The sequence below is a fragment of the Halichoeres trimaculatus genome, unplaced genomic scaffold (assembly GCF_033239565.1).
Source record: "Halichoeres trimaculatus isolate MK-OKI-2021-1 unplaced genomic scaffold, fHalTri1.1 fHalTri1_scaffold_10, whole genome shotgun sequence".
Classification (NCBI taxonomy): Eukaryota; Metazoa; Chordata; class Actinopteri; order Labriformes; family Labridae; genus Halichoeres; species Halichoeres trimaculatus.
This window is the reverse complement of record NW_027437187.1, coordinates 26,888,583-26,909,731: the sequence shown is the minus strand read 5'-3', so window position 1 is coordinate 26,909,731 and position 21,149 is coordinate 26,888,583. Positions and strand designations below refer to the sequence as shown.

Genomic DNA, 21,149 nt, shown 5'->3' with positions numbered 1-21,149 from the left:
TTAGACATTGCTCATTGTTTACCTTACTTGTTTGTTTGCTGCTGTAATGATAAAACTAGCCACTAGGGGGAAATGTTGCACTATACTTCCAGCATTGGTCATTGCAGCCTTTGAGTTATTTTTGGTTGCATAAAAAGTCCAACAGTGCCCCCTGGTGGGGAAGAGTATACACATTCAGGTGGCTTGTTTTTTTTTGTTTTTTTCCTTTGATCCAGATCACAACAGGGTCCATGCCACAGATGTTCTCCATGCAGTCTGGTACCTCACCACACAGGCTGTGCCCGGTCTGCCCAGCCTCATCAGCGACCACAGCTCTGCCAGTGACTCAGGTGTGTCTGATGGCACAGGTACATACATGCTGATGTGTTCATGTCCTGGTGGGGGTGCTGGTGTGCGTTTGAAATTGTTTCTGAACAATTCTTTCAACTATTTTCAAACTTTTTAAGTCATTTATTCCCTTAAAACCTGCCAGTAAGTAGGGCAGGCTTTAAGATTCTTCTGTGTGCCTGCAGCCTTACAGTGAGTGATCTCATTAATGTCAGAGCGTCAAACCTGCAGGAGAGTGTGTTCTTATCCTGCTCACACTTCATCTTATCTTTCTAATGCTTTTGGCACTTTCATTGACACATGGAATACTGTTTGAAGTCTTAAACAGCATAAAATCACAGGGAGATTACAGTTCCCTCACTTATATTTTTATAACCTCATTTGTATGCTTTACCAGATCCATACCTTTGATCCGCATATAAATGGATTTGGGTGTTCTAGTGTGTGTAGTTTTTAGTGTGTGCATTTATGTGAAGAAACATGCTCGTACAAATACAGTTTTAAGTGTTTGTGTGAATTCTGCCACTCGTCCTCACTCTGTCTGCTCCCCTACGGCCAGACTCTGACAGTGGAATAACTCACAGTCACATGGGCTTCCTGGTTTCAAAGACCTACACTGTGTCAGAGGATGGTTACAGCTGCCTGTCAGGACTCATACCTGCCCTGGAGCTCATGGCCCTGTATGTGGCCGCTGCCATGCACGACTACGACCACCCCGGGCGAACCAACGCTTTCCTTGTGGCCACCAGCGCCCCGCAGGTACTCAAGCCATGAAGCCGGGACCATTGTTTGAAGAGGCTTTCATTACAAACTTAATTCATCTTTTTAATCAACCAGATGATCATTTCATTTTCTTTGAATTTGCTTTAATTTTGTCTCTAAACTGCTTCATAAACATGGACGGCTCCAAACCGGGGCTAGGGGGTGCTATAGCCCCCTCAAAAATCTGTTTAGCCCCAGTTAAGCCCCTCCTGAATTTTATTTCACATCATAATACATGTATATTAAGTTAAAAAACAATTTCAATCATTTCATTATAAATTTTAACACATATTTTAAATTAAAAAAAAAAAAAAAAAAAAAAAAAAACATTAAAAAGTTCACGAGTTCCAATCCATCCCCCCTGGTCTGTTTCCCATTGATAAGCGCAGCCCTCTACAGTGTGTAGTGTGTGTGAGGGGACAGGGGGGCGTGTTTTGTCACCATAGATACACGCGCGTTCGGCTAGAGATAGTCAGCTGCCTGACATATGGATCGTTTTGTTATAAAGAAAAAAAGAATGGTAGAAGATGATGAAGAAGGAGGAGATAAATCGAAAAATGGCTCTGGGGGAGGAACTGCTGAGCCAGAACATGAAGCAGCACCAAGCAGTCCATCGCTGCAAGCTGCTCTACGGGCCCTACCTGCACTGCTGCTGACACAGGTACTACCGCTACCTCTGATCGTTGCAGCTCTGATTGAGCCTTCTCAGCAGCCACTTGAACTTGAAAAACTGTCTGACACACGCTGGTCCTGCCAGTACTATTCGTTGTGGGCAGTGCAAAAAACCTTACCCGCCATCATTGCAACCTTAAATGACATTAAAGCGCAACCAAATCCACGCAGAGCCACTGACGCGCGGTCGTTATTCTCACTCATTGATGCTGAATTCATCCTCCACCTCATTCTGTTTGAGGATCTTTTTCGCACAGCAAAGTTCATGTCTGACACTCTACAGTCCCCCGATCTTTTGCTGGAGACTGCCACTGACCTCGCACACTCTGTAATCGCGGGCCTAAAAGAAAAGCGCACAGAGGACTCTTGGAGAGCCATATGGAGCAAGGCAGAGGCCCTGTGCGCCACCGTCGGTGTCTTAAAACCACCGCAGCTCCCACAAGAAAAGAGACAATCCCAACAGCCTCACCACCTGCAGGACTATGTAGTTGAAGCTCCAACTCAAACAAAACATTCAACCATGTCCTATCCAGATGAACTCAGAGAATCCTCATTCTACCCTGTCATTGACCAACTAGTGAATGAAATGACAAGACGGTTTTCAACAGAAGCAGGCGCAGTTGTAATGGGCACGTCAGCCCTCAACCCGCAAAATGCCACATTCCTTGAAAAAGAGAGCCTTGAGCCCATGGCACAGTTGTATGGGATCAAAAAAGGACAACCTGCTGGCTGAGGTGCACCAAATGCGCCGTCTCTTGGAGAGAAAAAAAGAACAAGGTGAAGCAGATAACAGCACACTGGAATTTCTGTCCATGCTTAAACCTTTCAAAGACTCATTTGAGGACATATATAAACTTTTGCGCATATCTGTTACACTGCCTGTAACCTCCGCTCCATGTGAGCGCAGTTTTTTCCTGCATGCGGCGCGTAAAAACCTACCCGAGGAACAGGATGGCAAACCCTCGACTCAGCAACTTGGCCTGCCTGTCCATACACGCAGAACGAACCAAGGCCCTGGATGTCCAGAAGATTATAGACTCATTTGCACTCAACCACAGCAACAGACGCATTGTCCTCTTATAAAACAACTCTTGTGAGTTTCCCCCTGACGTTGCGATACATTTGATGTGATGATGTGAGATTTAATCTGTTACACTGTAACGAATGCACAGTGGGACGTGACATGTATTTTTGTTTGCAGTAGAAATATAATCACCAAAATTGGGATGAGCATGTTCCTTTTATGTTGTTAAAGTGTGTGCCTTGCCGATTTAACAGGCACAGGGTTTTGTTGTTTCGTCTCGCTGTGGCTATTAGTTCTATTTTTGACCGTAGCCTATGTTGTGATTCAAATGAAGTGTTCTCGTTGCGGCTGCATTTTGTAGCCTTATTAATTTCACTGTTATTTCATCTCTACGATGTTGTGATAAAGACATTATTGCCAATGCACAGTTGTTCGTTTTCATTAAGTGCTATAGAATAAATACATCTGTCGCATTTTGGGTATTGTCTGGTTATTGGCAGGCGCATGGTCGCTGTCTGGTGCTGAATCTGTCACCTTTGCAAGTGACGGTCGGCCGCTGCCGGTGTTGAAGCTGTCACTTTTGTACGTGAAACATTTTAGCCATTGCTTTATTGTGGTCGCTTGTATGAGGCGTAGTAATTTTATTGAATATTCTTTGGACAAATTCAATTAAAAAATACTTGAATATGCTTGTGCTGTGTATCATACAGCTGCTTTTATTGAAAAACGAGAACCTCTTTATAAAGTTACCAATCATGAAAATCTATTATTTTCTTAGCACCCTCAGGTATTGGTCAAGCCCCTCCTTAGCACCGGTAGAAAAAAAATCCTGGCGCCGTCCATGTTCATAAAGCTGAGAGGAATCATCTCACTGTGCCCCAGTTTCTGTAATCCCTCCTTTCTTGTCAGGACAGGTTTTAATACAGTTTTCTAGACATGTACTGTACATTCTGTCCTGACATATCTTGATAATTTAGGTGATAAAAAAGACCACAGAATGTTTGCTCACCTGTCAGAGAAAGGCAATATAGGATACTTTTCTTATTCTCAAACGTCCAAATATCTCATTCTTAAAGCACTGAAGTAGCTTTCCGAAGAAACCTTTGTGTCATCCACATTATCCAGTCATGTTTGTGATGGATGTGCTCAGTTATGTACTTGTTCCTGTAAATTGTTTTTTGTTCTCGCAGGCAGTCCTCTACAACGATCGATCCGTCCTGGAAAACCACCACGCCGCCTCAGCATGGAACCTCTTTATGTCACAGCCAGAGTACAACTTCCTTGTCAACCTGGACCATGGGGAGTTCAAGCGATTCCGGTTCCTGGTCATTGAGGCCATACTTGCAACTGATCTGAAGAAGCACTTTGACTTCCTGGCAGAGTTTAATGCCAAGGTAGATCTAAAACAAATAAAACATTTGGCTCTACATTTTAGAAAGCTATTACTGTTTTAATCAAAATAGTGAATGTAGCTGAATGTAGAAAATATTAACAACAACAAGAATAGATAGCAGTGTCACCTAACAAAACTAAGCAAAAGGATAAAATTTGCATCAGCTGATTATTTTTTGTTGTAACAATGTTGTGATGAATCTTAAATTATGGAAAGGCTGTTTATTTTCCTGTTTAAATGGGGAATGACACATTTGCCAAACCTTCTCAGCCAATGCCAAAAAGCTTATTTAGCTGTTGCATTTGACTCTTGTCTTAGGCTTCTGATGCTTCCAGGTGCATAATTAAAAATATGAACACACACCTTGGCATTGGAAAAAGCATTTGGCTCCATTCAATTGAGAAAAGTTAGCAAGTTTTAAACCCAGAAGAAAAACTGTTACTGGAGTGAAATTGTCCGGTTGTTGCATTGTTGTCCATCATAACTAGTTTTCCGCTGTGGTAGAGGATCTCAGTTCTTTCAGAGAAAGTACCAGAGATGTGGTCTGTATGTGAATGATTATGTTATGAGAATTAGGTGACTTACATGGTCCACACATGGTCAATGCTTTCGATCCACACAGTAATGTTACACAGATCTGTGACAGTTGTAGACAAACTGTTAAAGTCAGCCTCTTTAAGCAGCGATCACATGATTATCCTCTGGGATAGCATGACAAACTTCTTTATCAAGCAGCAATCTTTGGTTTGAAAGTATGTGGCAATGTGTCAATGTTAAAACCTGCGGTTTTTCGAGTTTCTGATCGAGGCTGGCCTAAAAAAAGAAAAACATTTTCACAGCAGACTTAAACATGTTTACAGCCTGGTACAAAAAGATAAGAGATATAAAGAATGCAAGCTCGCCCAATCAGAGGCACAGCTAAGATGATTGACAGGCAGGTGCCCTATAGCTGTTAGTGAAGAGGCTCAAAGCCCACCCATTTCCAATAAGGCCCCTGCAGACGATTTGCTTCAAAACTCTATTTCAGAAAACGTTGGATGTGGGATGAGGATGTGTAAATATTTCCATTAACAAATTACAAACACACTATGAATAAATACATTTATATATATTTATTTAAAGCTCCTGTGAGGAGTTTTAACTAGTTATGACAGAGACTGAAGTAAATACTCAAATTTCAATGTGACCTCTTTATTGTGATCATTGACTGATCATTATCAAAACTTGTGTTTTACATCTGTGTCAAATAAAGTAAGTTACAGCTTGTTGCTGAAACAGCTTTGTTTGGAATCACAGTGAGGGATAAAATCAACAGTTTAAAGAAAGCAGAGTTAGACCCTTGCTCAGAAAATACAGCTTAAAGATGAACAGGAAAAAGTCGTTCGAGGTTAGAGGTGCTGCTTTATCCACAGGAGGGGAGAATCAGATGCAAACCCTGAGATCCTCACAGGAACTTTAATGTAGCTCCATGGGAACTCAAGGCCATTTAGGATACAGGGATTTGGGCTCAAAGCCAACATACCAGCTTTTAGCATCACATGTATTCTGTAGGCTTTATTAAAAAGAGGAATGTCTGGTGGTTTTCTAGGAACAGGACTGTGTGCTGAGGACATTGCAGCATTGCAGTATGTTCCTGTCGAGTGAATAACACAAAAGCACCCTGCAGCTCTTAACAAACTCACTTTCTTACAGACAGGAAGTTGGCTTTGGGTTGCAGGGTCTTGTGTTTTTTTTCACTGTGATTATTAGTACAGTGGTGAGGCTCCATGGCCAGGGCCTGTCAGCGAGCATTGCTCTCATTAGCTTGGCAGAAAAAGTAACAGCAGAGTGTCTGACTGCAGCTCCCCCTGCTCTGCTCTTCCGGGAAGGAAATTAGATTTCTGTGAAGTACCCATCTAGTTTCTTACTTGATCTCTGTGGCTTCCTGAGTTATTAAGTGAAAATGATAAGACCCTGAGAGTGAGTGGTACTCCTTTACTAGATCTGAAGCTGATTAAGTGTAAGAAGGAAGAGCAAATTCATTGAAACGGTGCCGAGGTCAATGCAGGCTTTAATTTTTTGTTTGATGCTGCAAAAGACGCAAAATAGGCTGTAATTCAAGTTATATAAACACATATTTAGACTTGTGTAAGTGGCTGTGATTGTATTAAAGCAAAAACTATTCATAAAACGTTGCAGATTACAGCAGAAGAGAGTCTGTTTATGCCCCTAAAATACTGATAAACCTGTTATTAAAACGTCTTGTATTTCACGCAGCGGTTCAGTGCATCTGTGTTCCCTCTCTCTGATTGGAAAACCTTCTTGGTGTCACCATGAATACACAATCAGTCAATAACATATTTACACATCTGCTGTTACTGCCTTTATGTTAATTATGCTATTTTTCAACATGTTTGTTTGGTAATCCTCCAGGTTGGCGATGACCCATCTACAGGGATTGATTGGTCGAATGAGAACGACAGGCTGCTGGTGTGCCAGATGTGTATTAAACTGGCTGACATCAATGGGCCTCTGAAGTGTAAGGACCTGCACCTGCAGTGGACAGAGGGCATTGTCAACGAGTTCTATGAGCAGGTGTGTGAAGCCTCTCTGATGGGGACTTAGACCCCATTCATTTCTGTTAAAGTGAAGATCAGTGTGCTGTCATGTCTGAAACACCTGTGCTGTGTAACACACCAGAGTCCTCCACAAGGGCTCTTCATGTTGAATCTGTTTTATACAACTTGTAGCATTTCTTACTCTTCTTTTGCTCATTTACATCAATTTGTTATTAGTCCTCCCTTTATTGAGGTAAGCTTCAACCTTGCTGTTTTCCAAATCTGAATCAAAATCTGACCTTTATCGATTTTACTTTACATTTTTGGTCCAGTGGTCAAAGATATATTTGAATAGATGTAAAAATAAAATCACAATATGGAGAATTTACTATAGCATCTCAGAATAATAACACAATCTGATAAATATGTGTCAAACAGCAGGGTCATGGATTCTGGTACAACTTCACTTTTACTTCCTCAAGTGTCAAAACTTCAGCAACACGCTCAGTATAAGCTTACTCTTATACATAAAATAATGTTTTTGCTCGAGAGACAACACTTTGAAATATTTATTACCCCCATACAAAAAAGTATATGCTGTATTTGCTATAGAATACAAACAAAGAGACGCTGTTATGAACTTTTAAGAGTGAGTGGATGGCTCAACATGTAACTACTTGTAAGAAATCTTAGAGTAATGAGGCAATGCAATGCAATAAATATAACAACCTTAAATGATAAAACTGATGTTATTGAAACATGAAAATTCACGGATCAACTCTATCTGAGATATTTCAGATAAATAAAAATGAGACAAACCCAAGGACAGACAGGCATATTTCATGTTTTGATGATTTGATGGATTTAAAATACAAAAATAAAATGTGAACAACTCCTTCCTTTGAGTTGCTTACTCTTAAAATTATCTTGATCTTACAGAAATAAAACCAAAATACAACCATGAACTAGAAAGACTCTGATTACATTTTATTCAATAATCAAACCACTGAGCCTGCAGATTAAGCTAATGCTGCATTTCACCAGTAACAATCAAATCATACACAGGATGTAATTTGACAACATTTTATTGATTTAATTGGGAGACTGACCCAGAGTATGATGTTGAACAAGTCACCGTTGCTGGTTTAGGGAGGCATAGGGGATCTGCCATAGCCCCCATAGATGTCGCCTTCCCTTTTTTAGAACTCTATGAACTATGAATAGGAGGAAAGTAAGGAAGAAAGGGAGGGAGGAGTGCAGAACATGAGAACGAAAGGAAGAAGAGAAGGATAGGTTTAAACTTTTTCAAATATTGGAAGAGGAGGTGAGCTCTGTGAACCACGTTGCATGTTTTAGACAAATCCTTGGTATATCTCTAAACCTTTAAGGTATTGTACGTGTAATAACATACACTCCTCCCCTTTTGTTCTCCTCACATGCAGCCTATGCATCGCAGCTTAACGGATAACAAAAGCTTCAATGTATTCGTAACTTAAACTCTCCGACATATTGAGTCAATAAAGGAGGTTCTTCTTTCCTGTAGGGAGCTGATTGCTGAGGAACTGTCACAGCTTTCAATCATATCATGTATATATCTTTTTTTTTTTTTTTTTTTACATCTGCAAGCATTTTTATTTTTTAACTTCACAACAAAACTACAAGACATGTGTACATAGAAGTCAAGTGAGCAATATTTTGACAAGCAACATTTTCTAACCCTGTTGGCTGTTTTTTTTTTACACTTCATTACAAATTCTGGCATCATTTTTGTCTTTAAATACCTTAAGGTAAGATATTTTTTGGACACATTGGGCCAATAAGAATTTTATTCTTGCTAAAGTCTTGCTGAAATTTCATTTTTTTTACTGTGCTTATTGAGCAACAGGTTTTGTCAGGACTCCTGAAGAGGTGCCACAAATATTTTTTTTTATAAATAAGAGTAAATTTAGACTCAACTTGTGGCTTTTGTGGTGTGGACTTGGATTGAAATTCTTGGAATATGATTTAAAACTCAGACTCAAGTTTTCGTAACTGAGCTGTAACAATGAATCTTGGACAGCGGCTCTATTATTACTCCTGCCTTTACAGTCTTTTTATAGTCAAATGGTTGTGTGGTCCTAATATTCTTCTCATAATATTCAGTTAAGTGGTGGATAAACATTTTATTCAGGAGAATTTTATTTATTTTTCAATCATCCTTTCACATAGAAAAGGGTCTTAATATTGGAAACAGGAATTAAAAAGGTTGAGTGCTGGAAGCATTAACATAAATGATGATCTCTGAGCCAAAACATTGAGTTCAATGAACTCTCAGTATGACCCTTTTAAAGATAAATAGATTAATATAGCTACCATGGAAGCAAAACCTAATGGCAGAACAGTTATATTGACTCAAATGAGATTGTTCAAGTGCCTCTGAGTGTACAGTTGTTCTTAAACAAACAGGATCGAGTCAAGCATTCAGCCTATAACGCTAACCTCAGCGACCTGTGTAATAGTTTGTCCTGTTGGCTCTGACTGGCTGCCAATCTCAGCTAATTGCCTCAGGGTCAAACTCTGTGCCTTTATGTACCCCAGTCCTTCAATAAGGGGACACAACAACCTTGTTACAAACCACCCTGAGGTCTATGAGGGGGATACAGAGTGTGGGGGAAATGCTGGATGTGGTGACGCATGCAGGCTGCCCAGGCAACTGTCATTCAGCAGCAGCAGCAGCAGCAGCTCCAGATTACAGCTGTGAGAGACCAACCACCTTGGATAAAGCAGAGAAGTAATTGAACTTTGTTGCTTTTTCCAGTTTGTTGGTGTGCCCCTTGTGGAGCATGTTCAGGCATGTTTATAAAGAATACAGCCCACAATACTTAAATATCATGTGTCCTGAAGCATGTTGACAGAGCCGTGGGTTTTTAGTTTATTATGATGTGTGAGGAGGAAGTGGGTGTGTAAAATCAGTAAGATTACACTGGATTAATTTCTGGGATCAAACTGTAAATCATACAAAAACAGGAATATTTGTTTTGGTTTATATCGATGTTGTACTTATTTTGATGGTTGAGACCATACACCTTACACCTGGCGGTACTGGCAGCTGGATCTCACCTTCACACCCCCTTCATGTTTTCCATCCGTTGGTGTCTGCTCACCTGTCAAGAAATTCCATCGAGTCTCCCGTCCCTCTGATATCCAATCCTTTGATGACTCTCTTTGTGCCCTAGCATTAGCTGCTCTCTGCTCTGCCTGAACAAAGACTTTCAACTGTATGGAGTATGGGATTACACTTGGGTAGTTGCCAAGGCAACCAGAAAAACCTTGCTTTAGTGTTTGTTCACTTGCATGCAGACATCATGTGAAGCACACTGGCTGTTGAGTCTTTCCAGTAAACAACTTATATATAACAGGTTGGTTGAGGATTACTCTTTATACAGGGGATATATGTATGTTAATGTAGCTTATAAATAAAGATACTGACTGCATTGGTCAGAAAAAAATACATATATATAATGTAAAATGTGTGTCATGTGTTAATCTATAAGATTTGTGCCGTTGGTATTAAGTGCCAAAATAGTTTGGACTTCAGGTAATTGGGATGGTTTGCAAATAATTTAAGCACAATAACAGGAAAAAGAAAATGCATCAGGTGTAAAATCTCGGAAGGGCTCTGTTTCATTTATTTAACTATATTTTCTTTATATGATCTGTTTTTAACCAATTAGTGTCACGTTTACATCAAGTATTTACACATGTGAACTAGCCAAGGGTCAGTTTAATAAAAATATGGTGTGATCAAAAACAGATAATAAACAATAAGTTGAATATAAACAATTCAAAAACTAAAAACTAGTTTGCTACAAAAGTTGTAATCACAGATAATTTTAAAAACACAGGCACTGATCACTGTCTGTTATTTCAGAAAGAGCCAAAAGCTTCAAGTAGAATAAGTTCTGATAGTTTCAAATTATTCATAAGGTTTTTCCATTCAAGAAAAATGAAACATCACTTATCAGGATTCCAATCAAAAACATTTAAATCAAGTTTAAAATTAACACACTGCATGGTGCAGTGGCTTGCACTTATGCATCACAGCAGGAAGGTTCCTGGTTCGATTCCCTGGCTGCCCAGAAGCTTTTCTGTGTGGAGTGTGCATGCATGCATGGGTTCTCTTCAGGTACTCTGGTTTCCTCACATAGACCAAAAAAATGCTCATCACTTGTGCATGAACAGTTGTTTGTATTTACATGTAAGCCTTGCGATAGGCTGGTGACCTGTGCAGGGTGTACCCCACCATGGGCCCAGTGACAGCTGGGATAGGATCCAGCCCCTGAGCAATCCTGAAAAGAATACTGATAGAGACAACAGATGCACTTTCCTGTACTTGCCCTCCTGATGTGTTGGGTCTTAAATTGTCTTAAAGCAATGTGCTCTTCCTCCTTGGGAATAAGGTTTCCTTCTGCTCTTTACCAGACTCTGGGTATAACTTCATCCCAAACAATTCTCAGTAGTCATCACTGGAGCCTGAGATGAGTACATCTGGGGCACTTTTATATCAGTTTGGGTCTCTCCGTTTGAAACTCCTTTGACTGCTTTAGTACTTTTACCTCTCTTCACCATAGATGGCCTGATAAGTATAGTAAACTCTGTTTCTCACAATGTTGATAAGACAGGGCAAGGACAATTCCTCTCTATACCTCTCTGGATCTGATAGTCATGCTTGTTTAAATGTCCCTCTACTTCTCTCTTCACTACTCCGAGTTGTCCTTCCTGTTCTTGGCTGAATGGCAAACTTGAGTGGATCCCTGTAATATTCTTTCTGACTAGTTCCTGCTCCTGTCTCTTCTCTCAAAGATACGCTGCGTCTTTGAGTACTTCCAGCTGGTTTCTTAGCTCTTATTGCAAAGTTATAATCCGCTCTCTCTCATCTAAGGTTGCCTTCCTCTATTGATTTTTTTAATCATCTAATCCTCTTTATTCAATTCTTAAATTTTCCAAGGACATTCCACTAGAAAAGAACACAAGTTTCTAAGAAACCCAATCATCAAGCTCAAATTCTTGTCTCAACAACTGTCTGATTTTTACCTCCGCCAAGGATGTTATGTTTTTGAGAGAGCTTGTCTGTCTGTGAACAACATAACTCAAAAAGTTACAAACAGATCTTGATGACATTTCTAAGAAATGTTCAAAATGGGCTAAAAAAGAAGTGATTCAATTTTGAAAGTGATCTGGATCACTGTCTGGATCCAGGATTTTTTTTAAGGATTCTTTATCATTGTGAAATAGGGCCGGTTGCACCATATGTGTATATGACTCACAATAAATGGTAAGATTGCTTTGCAAGACAATACAAGACAAGCTCACCTTAATTTCTGACAGATGTAAAAGTACGATCCAGATCCTGGGAATATTCTGGATACTAAGATCTGGAATATGATACGTGTACTGGGTCATCATTATTTTCAACACTGTCAGGTAACAAATTATTGTACAAACCCGCAACTAACACCAAATTATAGCAGACAGTCTGCTGAAAGGGAGTATAACATTAAAGTAGGACGAAATTGTTGCGTGACGATCACAATATGCTTGGTGGAGGTCTGTGCTCTCTGAGTGCTTTTCTAGTTTTATTTTTTTTTACCTGTTTCTTTTTTTATTTTAACTTAAAACTTGAAAGAGTGTACTCTGTAAAATCACATTTTTGTATAAATAGGAATACTTTCGACTAAAATTTAAAGAAAAAAAATGATCCGAAATTTTGTGTAACGGAATAATTTTTTTTATTAAGCGTGAACTCACTGCCTCTGCATATAATGCATGAGGAAGCATTGTTACAGCACACTATACTGCATACTGAATATTTTTACATCAATATCCTGGAGAAAAACCTGAGCTTGTTATACATTCTTTTGAAATACAACTGGGCTATAAGGCAGAGAAGAAGTGTGTGTGTGTGTGTGTGTGTGTGTGTGTGTGTGTGTGTGTGTGTGTGTGTGTGTGTGTGTGTGTGTGTGTGTGTGTGTGTGTGTGTGTGTGTGTGTGTAACAGCTAGCTGACAGGACTCAGCGATGTATCCCCTGACAGGATGAGCGTCATTCTTGCCTTCAGTAGTCCGTCTGTCAGCTGACTGACTGACATAGGGAAGTTTCTGGCCAACTTTGAGCCGCCCTCTTGTTCCAGCCCATTTTTCTGCATATTGTATGAGTTGAATAATATTTTCTTCAACCTGGTTGGTGACAAACTTCACATTTTGTCATAACAATTACTAACCTTGAAGAAAAAGACTTGACAGTGTCACCTATTCACTCTGGTCTGAGTGACTGTGTTCATGTTACAATATGAATCATGCATATAGTGGAGCCACTTTGTCTCTGCAGACATCTCAAACTGCTCCAGTTTCACATCTGACATGTGTCACTTTCACAATCACCTGAAAAATGTATTCTCTACTGGCTCTGACCTCTTCACTCTGCGTTTACTTTACATGCAGACATTTGAGATGAGATGCATTTCAAACCACCAGGTTGGCTCTTTGTCTGACTAAACACCTCAGCAGTGGTTCACTCATGTGTGTCGTGATGTGTGCAGGGTGATGAGGAGTCCAGCCTAGGCCTACCCATCAGCCCCTTCATGGACCGAGCTGCACCACAGCTGGCCAAACTCCAAGAGTCGTTCATCACACACATCGTGGGACCGCTGTGCAACTCGTACGACTCTGCCTATCTTTTACCTGGACGGTGGGTTGAACCCAGCCCAGAGGCAGAGGAGCAGGAAGTAACGGAAAATGAAGAGGAAGAGGAGGACACAGCAGAGGAAGATGCATCAACTACTTCAGAAGAATCACGTAAGAATAATGATCTAAAAAAGTTTTGCATTCACTGTGAAGAGCAGAGCAGCTGTGCAACATGTGAGATGATGGCTTGTGGTATCTTGATAAAAGACTTGTTTGGACTTGTCAGGTCAGTGTGGCTTCTATAGAGTGTGATGATAAATTTAGATTCGTATGATTTGAGTTTACACACTGAAGCACTTATTCAGAGTGTTAATGCAGTCCGTTGGCACAGAAAGGATTTATGGAATTTAGATTTTATGAAAAAGATTATAAATGCAACATTTTGTTAATACAAGAATCTCCTTGTTAGAAAATCTAAGACTTACTCATTTGGTTCTCCTTTATTTTTGATGTGGCGTAAAAATATCTGAACTGACCTTTTTTAAAAAAAAAAAAACGTTGAGTTCAACATTAGATCACAATGCTTTTGATCAGGTAACACTTTATGCATTGAGGACAAGTCGCTCAAGAGCCAAAGGGGGTTGCAATATTTAATGAACCTTCAGACTAGCTTTGGAGTAACATTGATTATGGGATCAATTCTTAATCTCAACAAGTTTACTGATGACATAAAATCAGATGGCTAACCCATCTTTTCTTTGTGTAGTTGCCACTTTTAGTAGAAAAGTATTTACGTAAAGTATGTATATATGTACTTATTATTTCTAATAACATCTTGAATGGCTCTGAAAGTGGAGCATCACAGTATCTGAAGCATCCTGAATACTCTTATGTGTTTGTGCTATCAGAAAGTCTGACCACGTAGTCTGACAGAGAGACCAATTAGTATAAAAACAATGTTTGTTTATTTATTCATTTAACAGTTTTCACAGACACCATTCCCAGAGTGCTGCACAGTCAAATCTGAAATCTGATTTAAAAAAAAAAAGAAGACATTTGCAGAGGAAAGGGATGCATGACCACTTAAAACTTCAGTGTAAATTGTTGCATGATGACCACGTGGTTGCCAAAGAAAAGTTATAGTAACAAAACTTTAAATTCATCCACAAATAACAGAAAGAGAGCTCATTAAGATTAAAGTTGGTGCCGTATGCAACTTTTCTCAGAGACTCGAGCACCACAGCTGACTGCATTTTCAGTTCAGGCTCGTATTGACTCAAAAAAGTTATCGCAAAGTTTTCCATCATCTTCTCTGATTCTGTTTTCCAGAGAAAGCAGCTTCCAAGAAGAGGAGGAAAGTCTTCTGCCACATCACACAGCACCTCCTGGAGAACCACGAGATGTGGAAGAAGGTGATCGCAGAGGATGCCCAGAGACAGGGCCAGGGAGCGGAGTCCGTCCATTTAAACAATGTAGCGGAGCCCATCTTGGCTATTCACGAGGAGGAGGAGGAGCCGGGCAGCAGAGAGGAGCTGGTGGAGGGAGAAGATCCTGAGGAGGCGGAGGAGGAGGAAGAGGAGGAGGAACCAGAGTGGCCTGTGTCCCCCCAGGAAGACTCTAACCCCCCAGAGGAACTAGAGGAGGAGGACCCACAATGAAAAGGCTCATGGGAAATATGGGACGTGAAGATATATTTCTTGTTTTCTTATCCTATCAAATGAATCCTGTTTTTGCCAGCACGTCACTTAGACACAACACTGTAGATGTTTGGGAAATGTGTGCCTATACGGAGAAAAACAGGGTGGGAAAATTGTGCTTTACACATTTTATCTGAATATCTGATTGCACCAAACATTTAAAGGAGCTTTCCATATTGCAATACAGGATTATAATTTGTGTACTTTGGGATACAGACTCTTTTGATACTGTCAAGAGAAGAGAAAGACTGGTTGCACAGACCTCAACCCAACGTGGTAACACAGGACTGCAGAAATTTGCTGCCAATTTATATATAATTATTTTCTGAATGCAATTATATATATAAACACCACAGTTACTAGTACTTGTGTTCCAATTTTAGCAAGAGTTTTTGAGGCCTCACATTGGCTGTAACATGTTTTTTATATATAAATATATAAATATGGATTATAAACGGAGCCAATCACATGAGGGAACATTTTTCTTCCTTTCAATGTCTGCCAAAATTACCCACACATACTAAATCAAATATTCATACATTTTATGTTTGATATTTGTTGCCAAACTGAGTTCTTAGTACCTTAAGTGTTGGTTTAAGTGAGGACAGATGAGGCTACTGACGCTGTGTAAGTGTGTGTGTGTGTGTGTGCGTGTGTTTGTGTTTATGTATATGCATCTGTCTGCTGGTTGAACACACCTCTTTAGAGAACAAACAAATGGATTAAGCAGATTTTCTGCTCCTGGGCCATTTGTGGTCCTCAGCACCAAGGTAAATGTAGTCATTTAAGCGTCAGCTGCTCAAATGTTTACGGCCAGAGGTTTGCATTTATTTAGGAAGCAAACAAAACCAAAAAGAGAAAAACAGTGTACGTTATGTACATACACACTGCCAAAGTGTTCAGTAAAGAAAAAAACAGCAGTAAAAGTAATTGTTTATATAAAAACATCAAAGACCAGTGAAATTAAATTATCACTTAAAACATGTGATTTGTTGGGGAGTGAGCCAATACTGTGTCCTCGTTCTTGTCAGTGTTTCACTATGCCCTACACATTTAGGATAGTACAAAACAGCATATAATGCTGACCTTTGGCCCTCGGGGAGTCATCACCTGTAGATATTCAAAGTAAATCTGACCACCTGTGAAGAAATACATCACAATAACAGGGAGAGAAATCTGGTGAGGAATACATTCAGACATCACATTGAGCTAGATTTCGTATGAAAACCCTTCATTTTTGTTTTACATGAGTGCCATGCGATGCTTAAATAAGCCGGTTGTAAGTCAGGCTGCATTGTCCTTAGATTGAGAACGCCCTGACACTAATAATTATATCTGTCAGTGGAAAAACTGGTTTTATCTTTAATGAAGAAGAGATCCAGTTGACATCCTTGTTTAAGTCACATTTTTCCATAATGGCAGAGATGAGCGCAGGCATTCATACGTTTACTTTAATTAATTCTCCTCTCATCTAATATAATGTGTGGTATTACCCATCAGCCAATTATTTGTCACTATGGTATTAAGTCTATTTGATATTTGTTATGTGCCATCACTTTTGAGAGGTGGGAAAACTGTTAAAAAAGTACAACGCAATTATGTTCTCAGGAGACGTTTTGTACTCTAAATGCTAATCTCTCGGGTCATTGCTTTCTTATTGCTTCACATCAAAGCCACAATGAAATTTAAAAAAAGGAAGTGAGTGAAGTTAATTTGAGATTCAGATTAGATTACACTAATTCCCATTAAACTGAAGATTGATGTTAGACACTAGCATGTGAACAAATCTCCCAGACACATGAATATTCACAAAGTTGTGCATTCATTTTAAAAGGCCACTCTTAAAGTGACAGCGCAGCTCGCAATCTGGTCGCATGAGAGATTTGATAACAAACACTTAACAGATGTCAGCACTTAAATGAAAAGAGATACATGTAAGACACTGGTTCAAATGATGATTAAATAAAGGAACAATGTGATGGTTTACAAACCACTAAAGCCTTTATTTAATTGAAAATAGCAGACTGCATATTATATCTTACAGCATCTGTGGGAACTGCAAAATTGTGAAAACACTTGTCAGGGTAAACAGATAACAGATAAAAACAGACAATTCATTCTGGATGACTGTGCTTCTCAGGCCCTCAGGCAGTACTGCATCAAAAACAGACAAGACTCTGTACTGGAAGTCACCGCATTGGCTCAAAATCACTTCCAGAAAACAATCTTTTAAAACACAGTTTTCATTTATACACCCACATGTAGGTTGAAACAGTATTATGGGAAAAAAGAAACCATGCATACAGTAAAAATGACCCAGGAAAGTGTTTCTGTAGTCTGACGAACTCCACTCTAAAGAGGAGGGACCTCTGCTGCTCTGTGGCTTGCTGTCATATCGCTCTTTAAACACTTGCATCCCTAATCAAATGGGGGTGCACAAGTGTTCATAGCAACTAGTTAACAGATCTAGGAAGCTACCATTGATGATAAACAGTACAAACAGGTTTGGAAACACATGCCTCCATTCAGGCTCTAAAAATTTGAGTAATACAGCAAAATGATGCAATGCTACATTTAACAACAGTGTGGCTCGGTAGTAGAAGAATCTGACCTCTCGTCTATTAATAGAGTGGTGATCTATCACATAGGAGACCCTGAACTGTTCAGCAGCTGAAATCTTGTATCAGACCAGAATGAGACGATTTACTTCTAAAGCTCCAAAACTGGTCTGTTTGGTGATGCAACAATTAGAAAACATGCCCCTGTCTCATTTGTGTAATGATGTGTTGCTGATATCTGATTTTTATCAGGATATAGTTTAAAAAAATTTCAGTTTCAACATTTTTGATGATGTCTTTCAGCTGATAATGAGTTTTAAAGAATCCACAAACACTTACAATCTGTTATTATCCAGAGTGCAAACTCTTATAGCATCAGAGTTGTACATTAAAGTGGTTGATGCCAAACATAACCTATTTTAAAATCCATAATGTTTAAAGCATATGATGAATCTCATGGTAAATGTCGAGGCGTAGGACTGTCAAGAAAATAAAAGCGCCAAGACTTGAGGTCACTGAGTTACAAACCCAAGTGCTCGGTTGCATGTGTAGGATACAAAATATCCCTCATGAAAGTCTCACTTTGCTTAAATAATTCATGTCTACATGAAAAATGTGTCTGAGGGGGCATGAGTAGACTGAGTGAGTTCAGCCCTCCACATGGATTTGGCGTGTCGACTCTCTGTCACACAGAGTGCAGTGAGGCAATATGTAATGAATTATCCACCACTAATCTTGCCCAGTTCTCATGACCTACATGCACATCTGAAATCTCTTAAGCGGTGGTATCTCATCTTATTCTGTACCCCTGCTCGCCTCCATAATCTTGTTTCTTTAAAGTGATCTGTAAAAAAACACGAGTACACATGTTGGTCTGGAGATAGGATGTGTAGAACATCATGTCCCTGTTTTCTTGCAGACCCAGCATTAACATACTCAATCACAACACAATGTCCCAGGCTGCGGTGAATTGTGCACTACATCCATAATGGCCTGTTTACCACTGCCCTGACTCTGCTCCTGAGTGTAAGGGGAGGGGGAACACTACGCTGCAGCTCAGGCCACATGAGCTGAGGATAATTGGTCATCCCGCTGATTAGAAAGGCATTACACAGAGAATCAATCGCCCCCGAAACCCCTTTATATGACCAAAGTTGTTTGAAGCCACTGGGTCAGAACAATTTTTCTTTCTCATTGAGCCAGCATGTTGTCTCACTCATTGTATCCTATGTACACCATGCCTGCAGTTTCTATATGTCGCCTACAGTTTGTCCTCAATGAACTCTAACTAATCAGCATAACACATCAGGTACAGTTTATTTCGCTTTTGGAAAACCTGGTGAGAGAGCACTTTTATTATATGAGAAAGTTTCTTTTCTTTTTCTTTTTATAGTTTGTCCTGTCCAGCATCACGACAACAGATTGTTGTTGTCATGAGAAAGTTTCTTAACACAGCTCTCGTCTCTGATCCTAGCTTCTAAAACAAATATCTGCCTTTGAGTGCAGCTCGCTCCTGCTCTCAACTCAAACTTCATTTCCTCTTATCAAAGAAGCTTATCAGAAAGTTATCTGTCCAACTCCTGGCTAAACAGGAAGTCCCAAAAAGTTGGCGTGAAATGAAAGTCTTATAGTGTTCGGTAACATAATACATGATCAGATGACAATGCAAACTTTTAATTATTATTTTCTGGTTTATATGAGGGAGCAACAACGGGCAATAACTTTTTAAAGAAATCAATAAGAAGAAGATGACAAGAATAAAACCATATTGTACAAGATGAACACCAAAACTTAAAGTTATAAGATTAAGGTCAAAACAAAGTTGAAATTTTACAAGATTAAGTTAAAAAAGGTGATGTTTTACGAGATAAATTACAAAGTTAGGGCGGGATGCTGACTTGATAAGTTGTAAATTCATGTAAATTCATTCCTTGTTTTCTTAACAAAGTTTTTTGTACAGTCAACTTAGAATTGTGACACTAACGACACCATGGTGCTGATGTGTTAAAATGATCCAGTGTCTTAACGTTTGCAGCGTTAAGTCAGAAGATACTGAGTTCCACATTGAAGTTAAGGCGGCTGAATTTTTACTTTTTTTTTTTTACAGTGGCCCTAACCCCGTTATAATTTGAAGTTTCCAAGTCGTGAAAATTATCCAAAAATTGTTTTAGTACAGTGGTCAGTGTGTGTGTGTGTGAGAGAGAGAGAGACAGAGAGAAAGTGTGTTTGTGTGTATTTAAGTTCTTCCACAAGCCTCTCAGATGTGACTCTGTCCTGTTTTAGAGCACCCTCCCTCTTGAGTGGAGTGAAGAGTGAAGGTGATGAAGTGAAACTCAGTTAAGTGATGCAGTAACTCAACGCCTCATAGATGAAATTGATATTCACAGAAGTTCCTATAGCATATTTCTTCTTGTGCTTCCTCTGTGATCTGAACTACTCACCCTGCAGATCAGAGATCCTCACTGACAGCAGCAGTTGAAAATTCATCACATGACGTCTCCCAGCTTTAAAGGGACTGGGAGTCTGTCAGTATGCTAATGATGTACCTGTTATAGTGTGGACTCTGCATGCAGTTTGCCTCTTATCACATCAAGTCAACACTTGTATCTATGCTGACGGATTTGATGTTTTTTTGTTTTTTTTAAGTGTACCTTTCACACCTTGGTTTCATTTGACTCTTATTCACACTTGTAGCATAATTGTAACAATGGGAACCAAACAAGCTTTACTATTATGTACAAAAAAGAAATGAAATGAGTATTTTTATATAGTTGACACATGATTCAATATTACTTTGTCTCACTAGTTACTTGCACTTATACCACATGTACTAAAACTTACACAGAGAAGAATATGTCCAAATACACGGCATTTGTGAACGTCCAATAAGTAATTTTCTTGCAGGTTGATGCTCCATTTTGTACAATATACATATATGCTGTACAGTGAAGAAATTTTAAAACTACAAAAACTCTTTTAGATAAACATTATTTATTTTTACCATTTTGTAATTTAGACACTATACTGTAGCTTCAATATTGCCAGACTTACTGGAAGTGCCTATATTGGTATTATGTATCATACAGTGAACATATTTGAAGATCAGTAGAAGTTGTCACAAACTGAACCATGTGGATGTTGTAATGTGAATACATTGAATTACAAGACTATCATTTCTGTGGTATCTTCTGTGCCTGTGTGTTCATTTTTGGTCGATATTTAGTCTGATTTATATTAAAAACCACAAAGTTCATCATGAGGAGACGCCGTCTGCTTCATCAACTTCATGCTACACAGCAATAATGGAGGTCTACTCTCACTTTACATTAACCTTACTCGTTTGCTTGCTCAAATTATTTTATTCACATTGGGCCTTATTCACTAAAAAATGCATAGAAATGTTCTTGCTGTGCATAAAATAAGTGGATTCATGACACGTGCATACCCCTCCCGCATATATTAGTGAATCAGTGTTATTCTAATTTGACAGGAGTGAGGGAAAAGAGTGGGATTTACAG

General features: G+C 39.3%; 1 protein-coding gene across 2 annotated transcripts in view; it reads left to right on the top strand.

Moving 5' to 3' along the window:
• LOC141796664 (cGMP-inhibited 3',5'-cyclic phosphodiesterase 3A-like) overlaps positions 1 to 20,862 on the top strand; it is a 97,151-nt gene extending 76,289 nt beyond the window's left edge. The window contains exons 9-14 of one of the 2 annotated variants that reach the window (XM_074677899.1): positions 216 to 329; positions 887 to 1,086; positions 3,976 to 4,179; positions 6,591 to 6,752; positions 13,292 to 13,547; positions 14,706 to 20,862. In XM_074677899.1, coding sequence (XP_074534000.1) covers positions 216 to 329; positions 887 to 1,086; positions 3,976 to 4,179; positions 6,591 to 6,752; positions 13,292 to 13,547; positions 14,706 to 15,034 — 1,265 coding nt within the window. In that variant the 3' untranslated portion in view covers positions 15,035 to 20,862. Of the gene's footprint in view, positions 1 to 215; positions 348 to 886; positions 1,087 to 3,975; positions 4,180 to 6,590; positions 6,753 to 13,291; positions 13,548 to 14,705 lie in introns of both variants that reach the window. The other variant, XM_074677897.1, reaches the window with a different exon arrangement.
• The last annotated feature ends 287 nt before the right edge of the window (positions 20,863 to 21,149 follow it).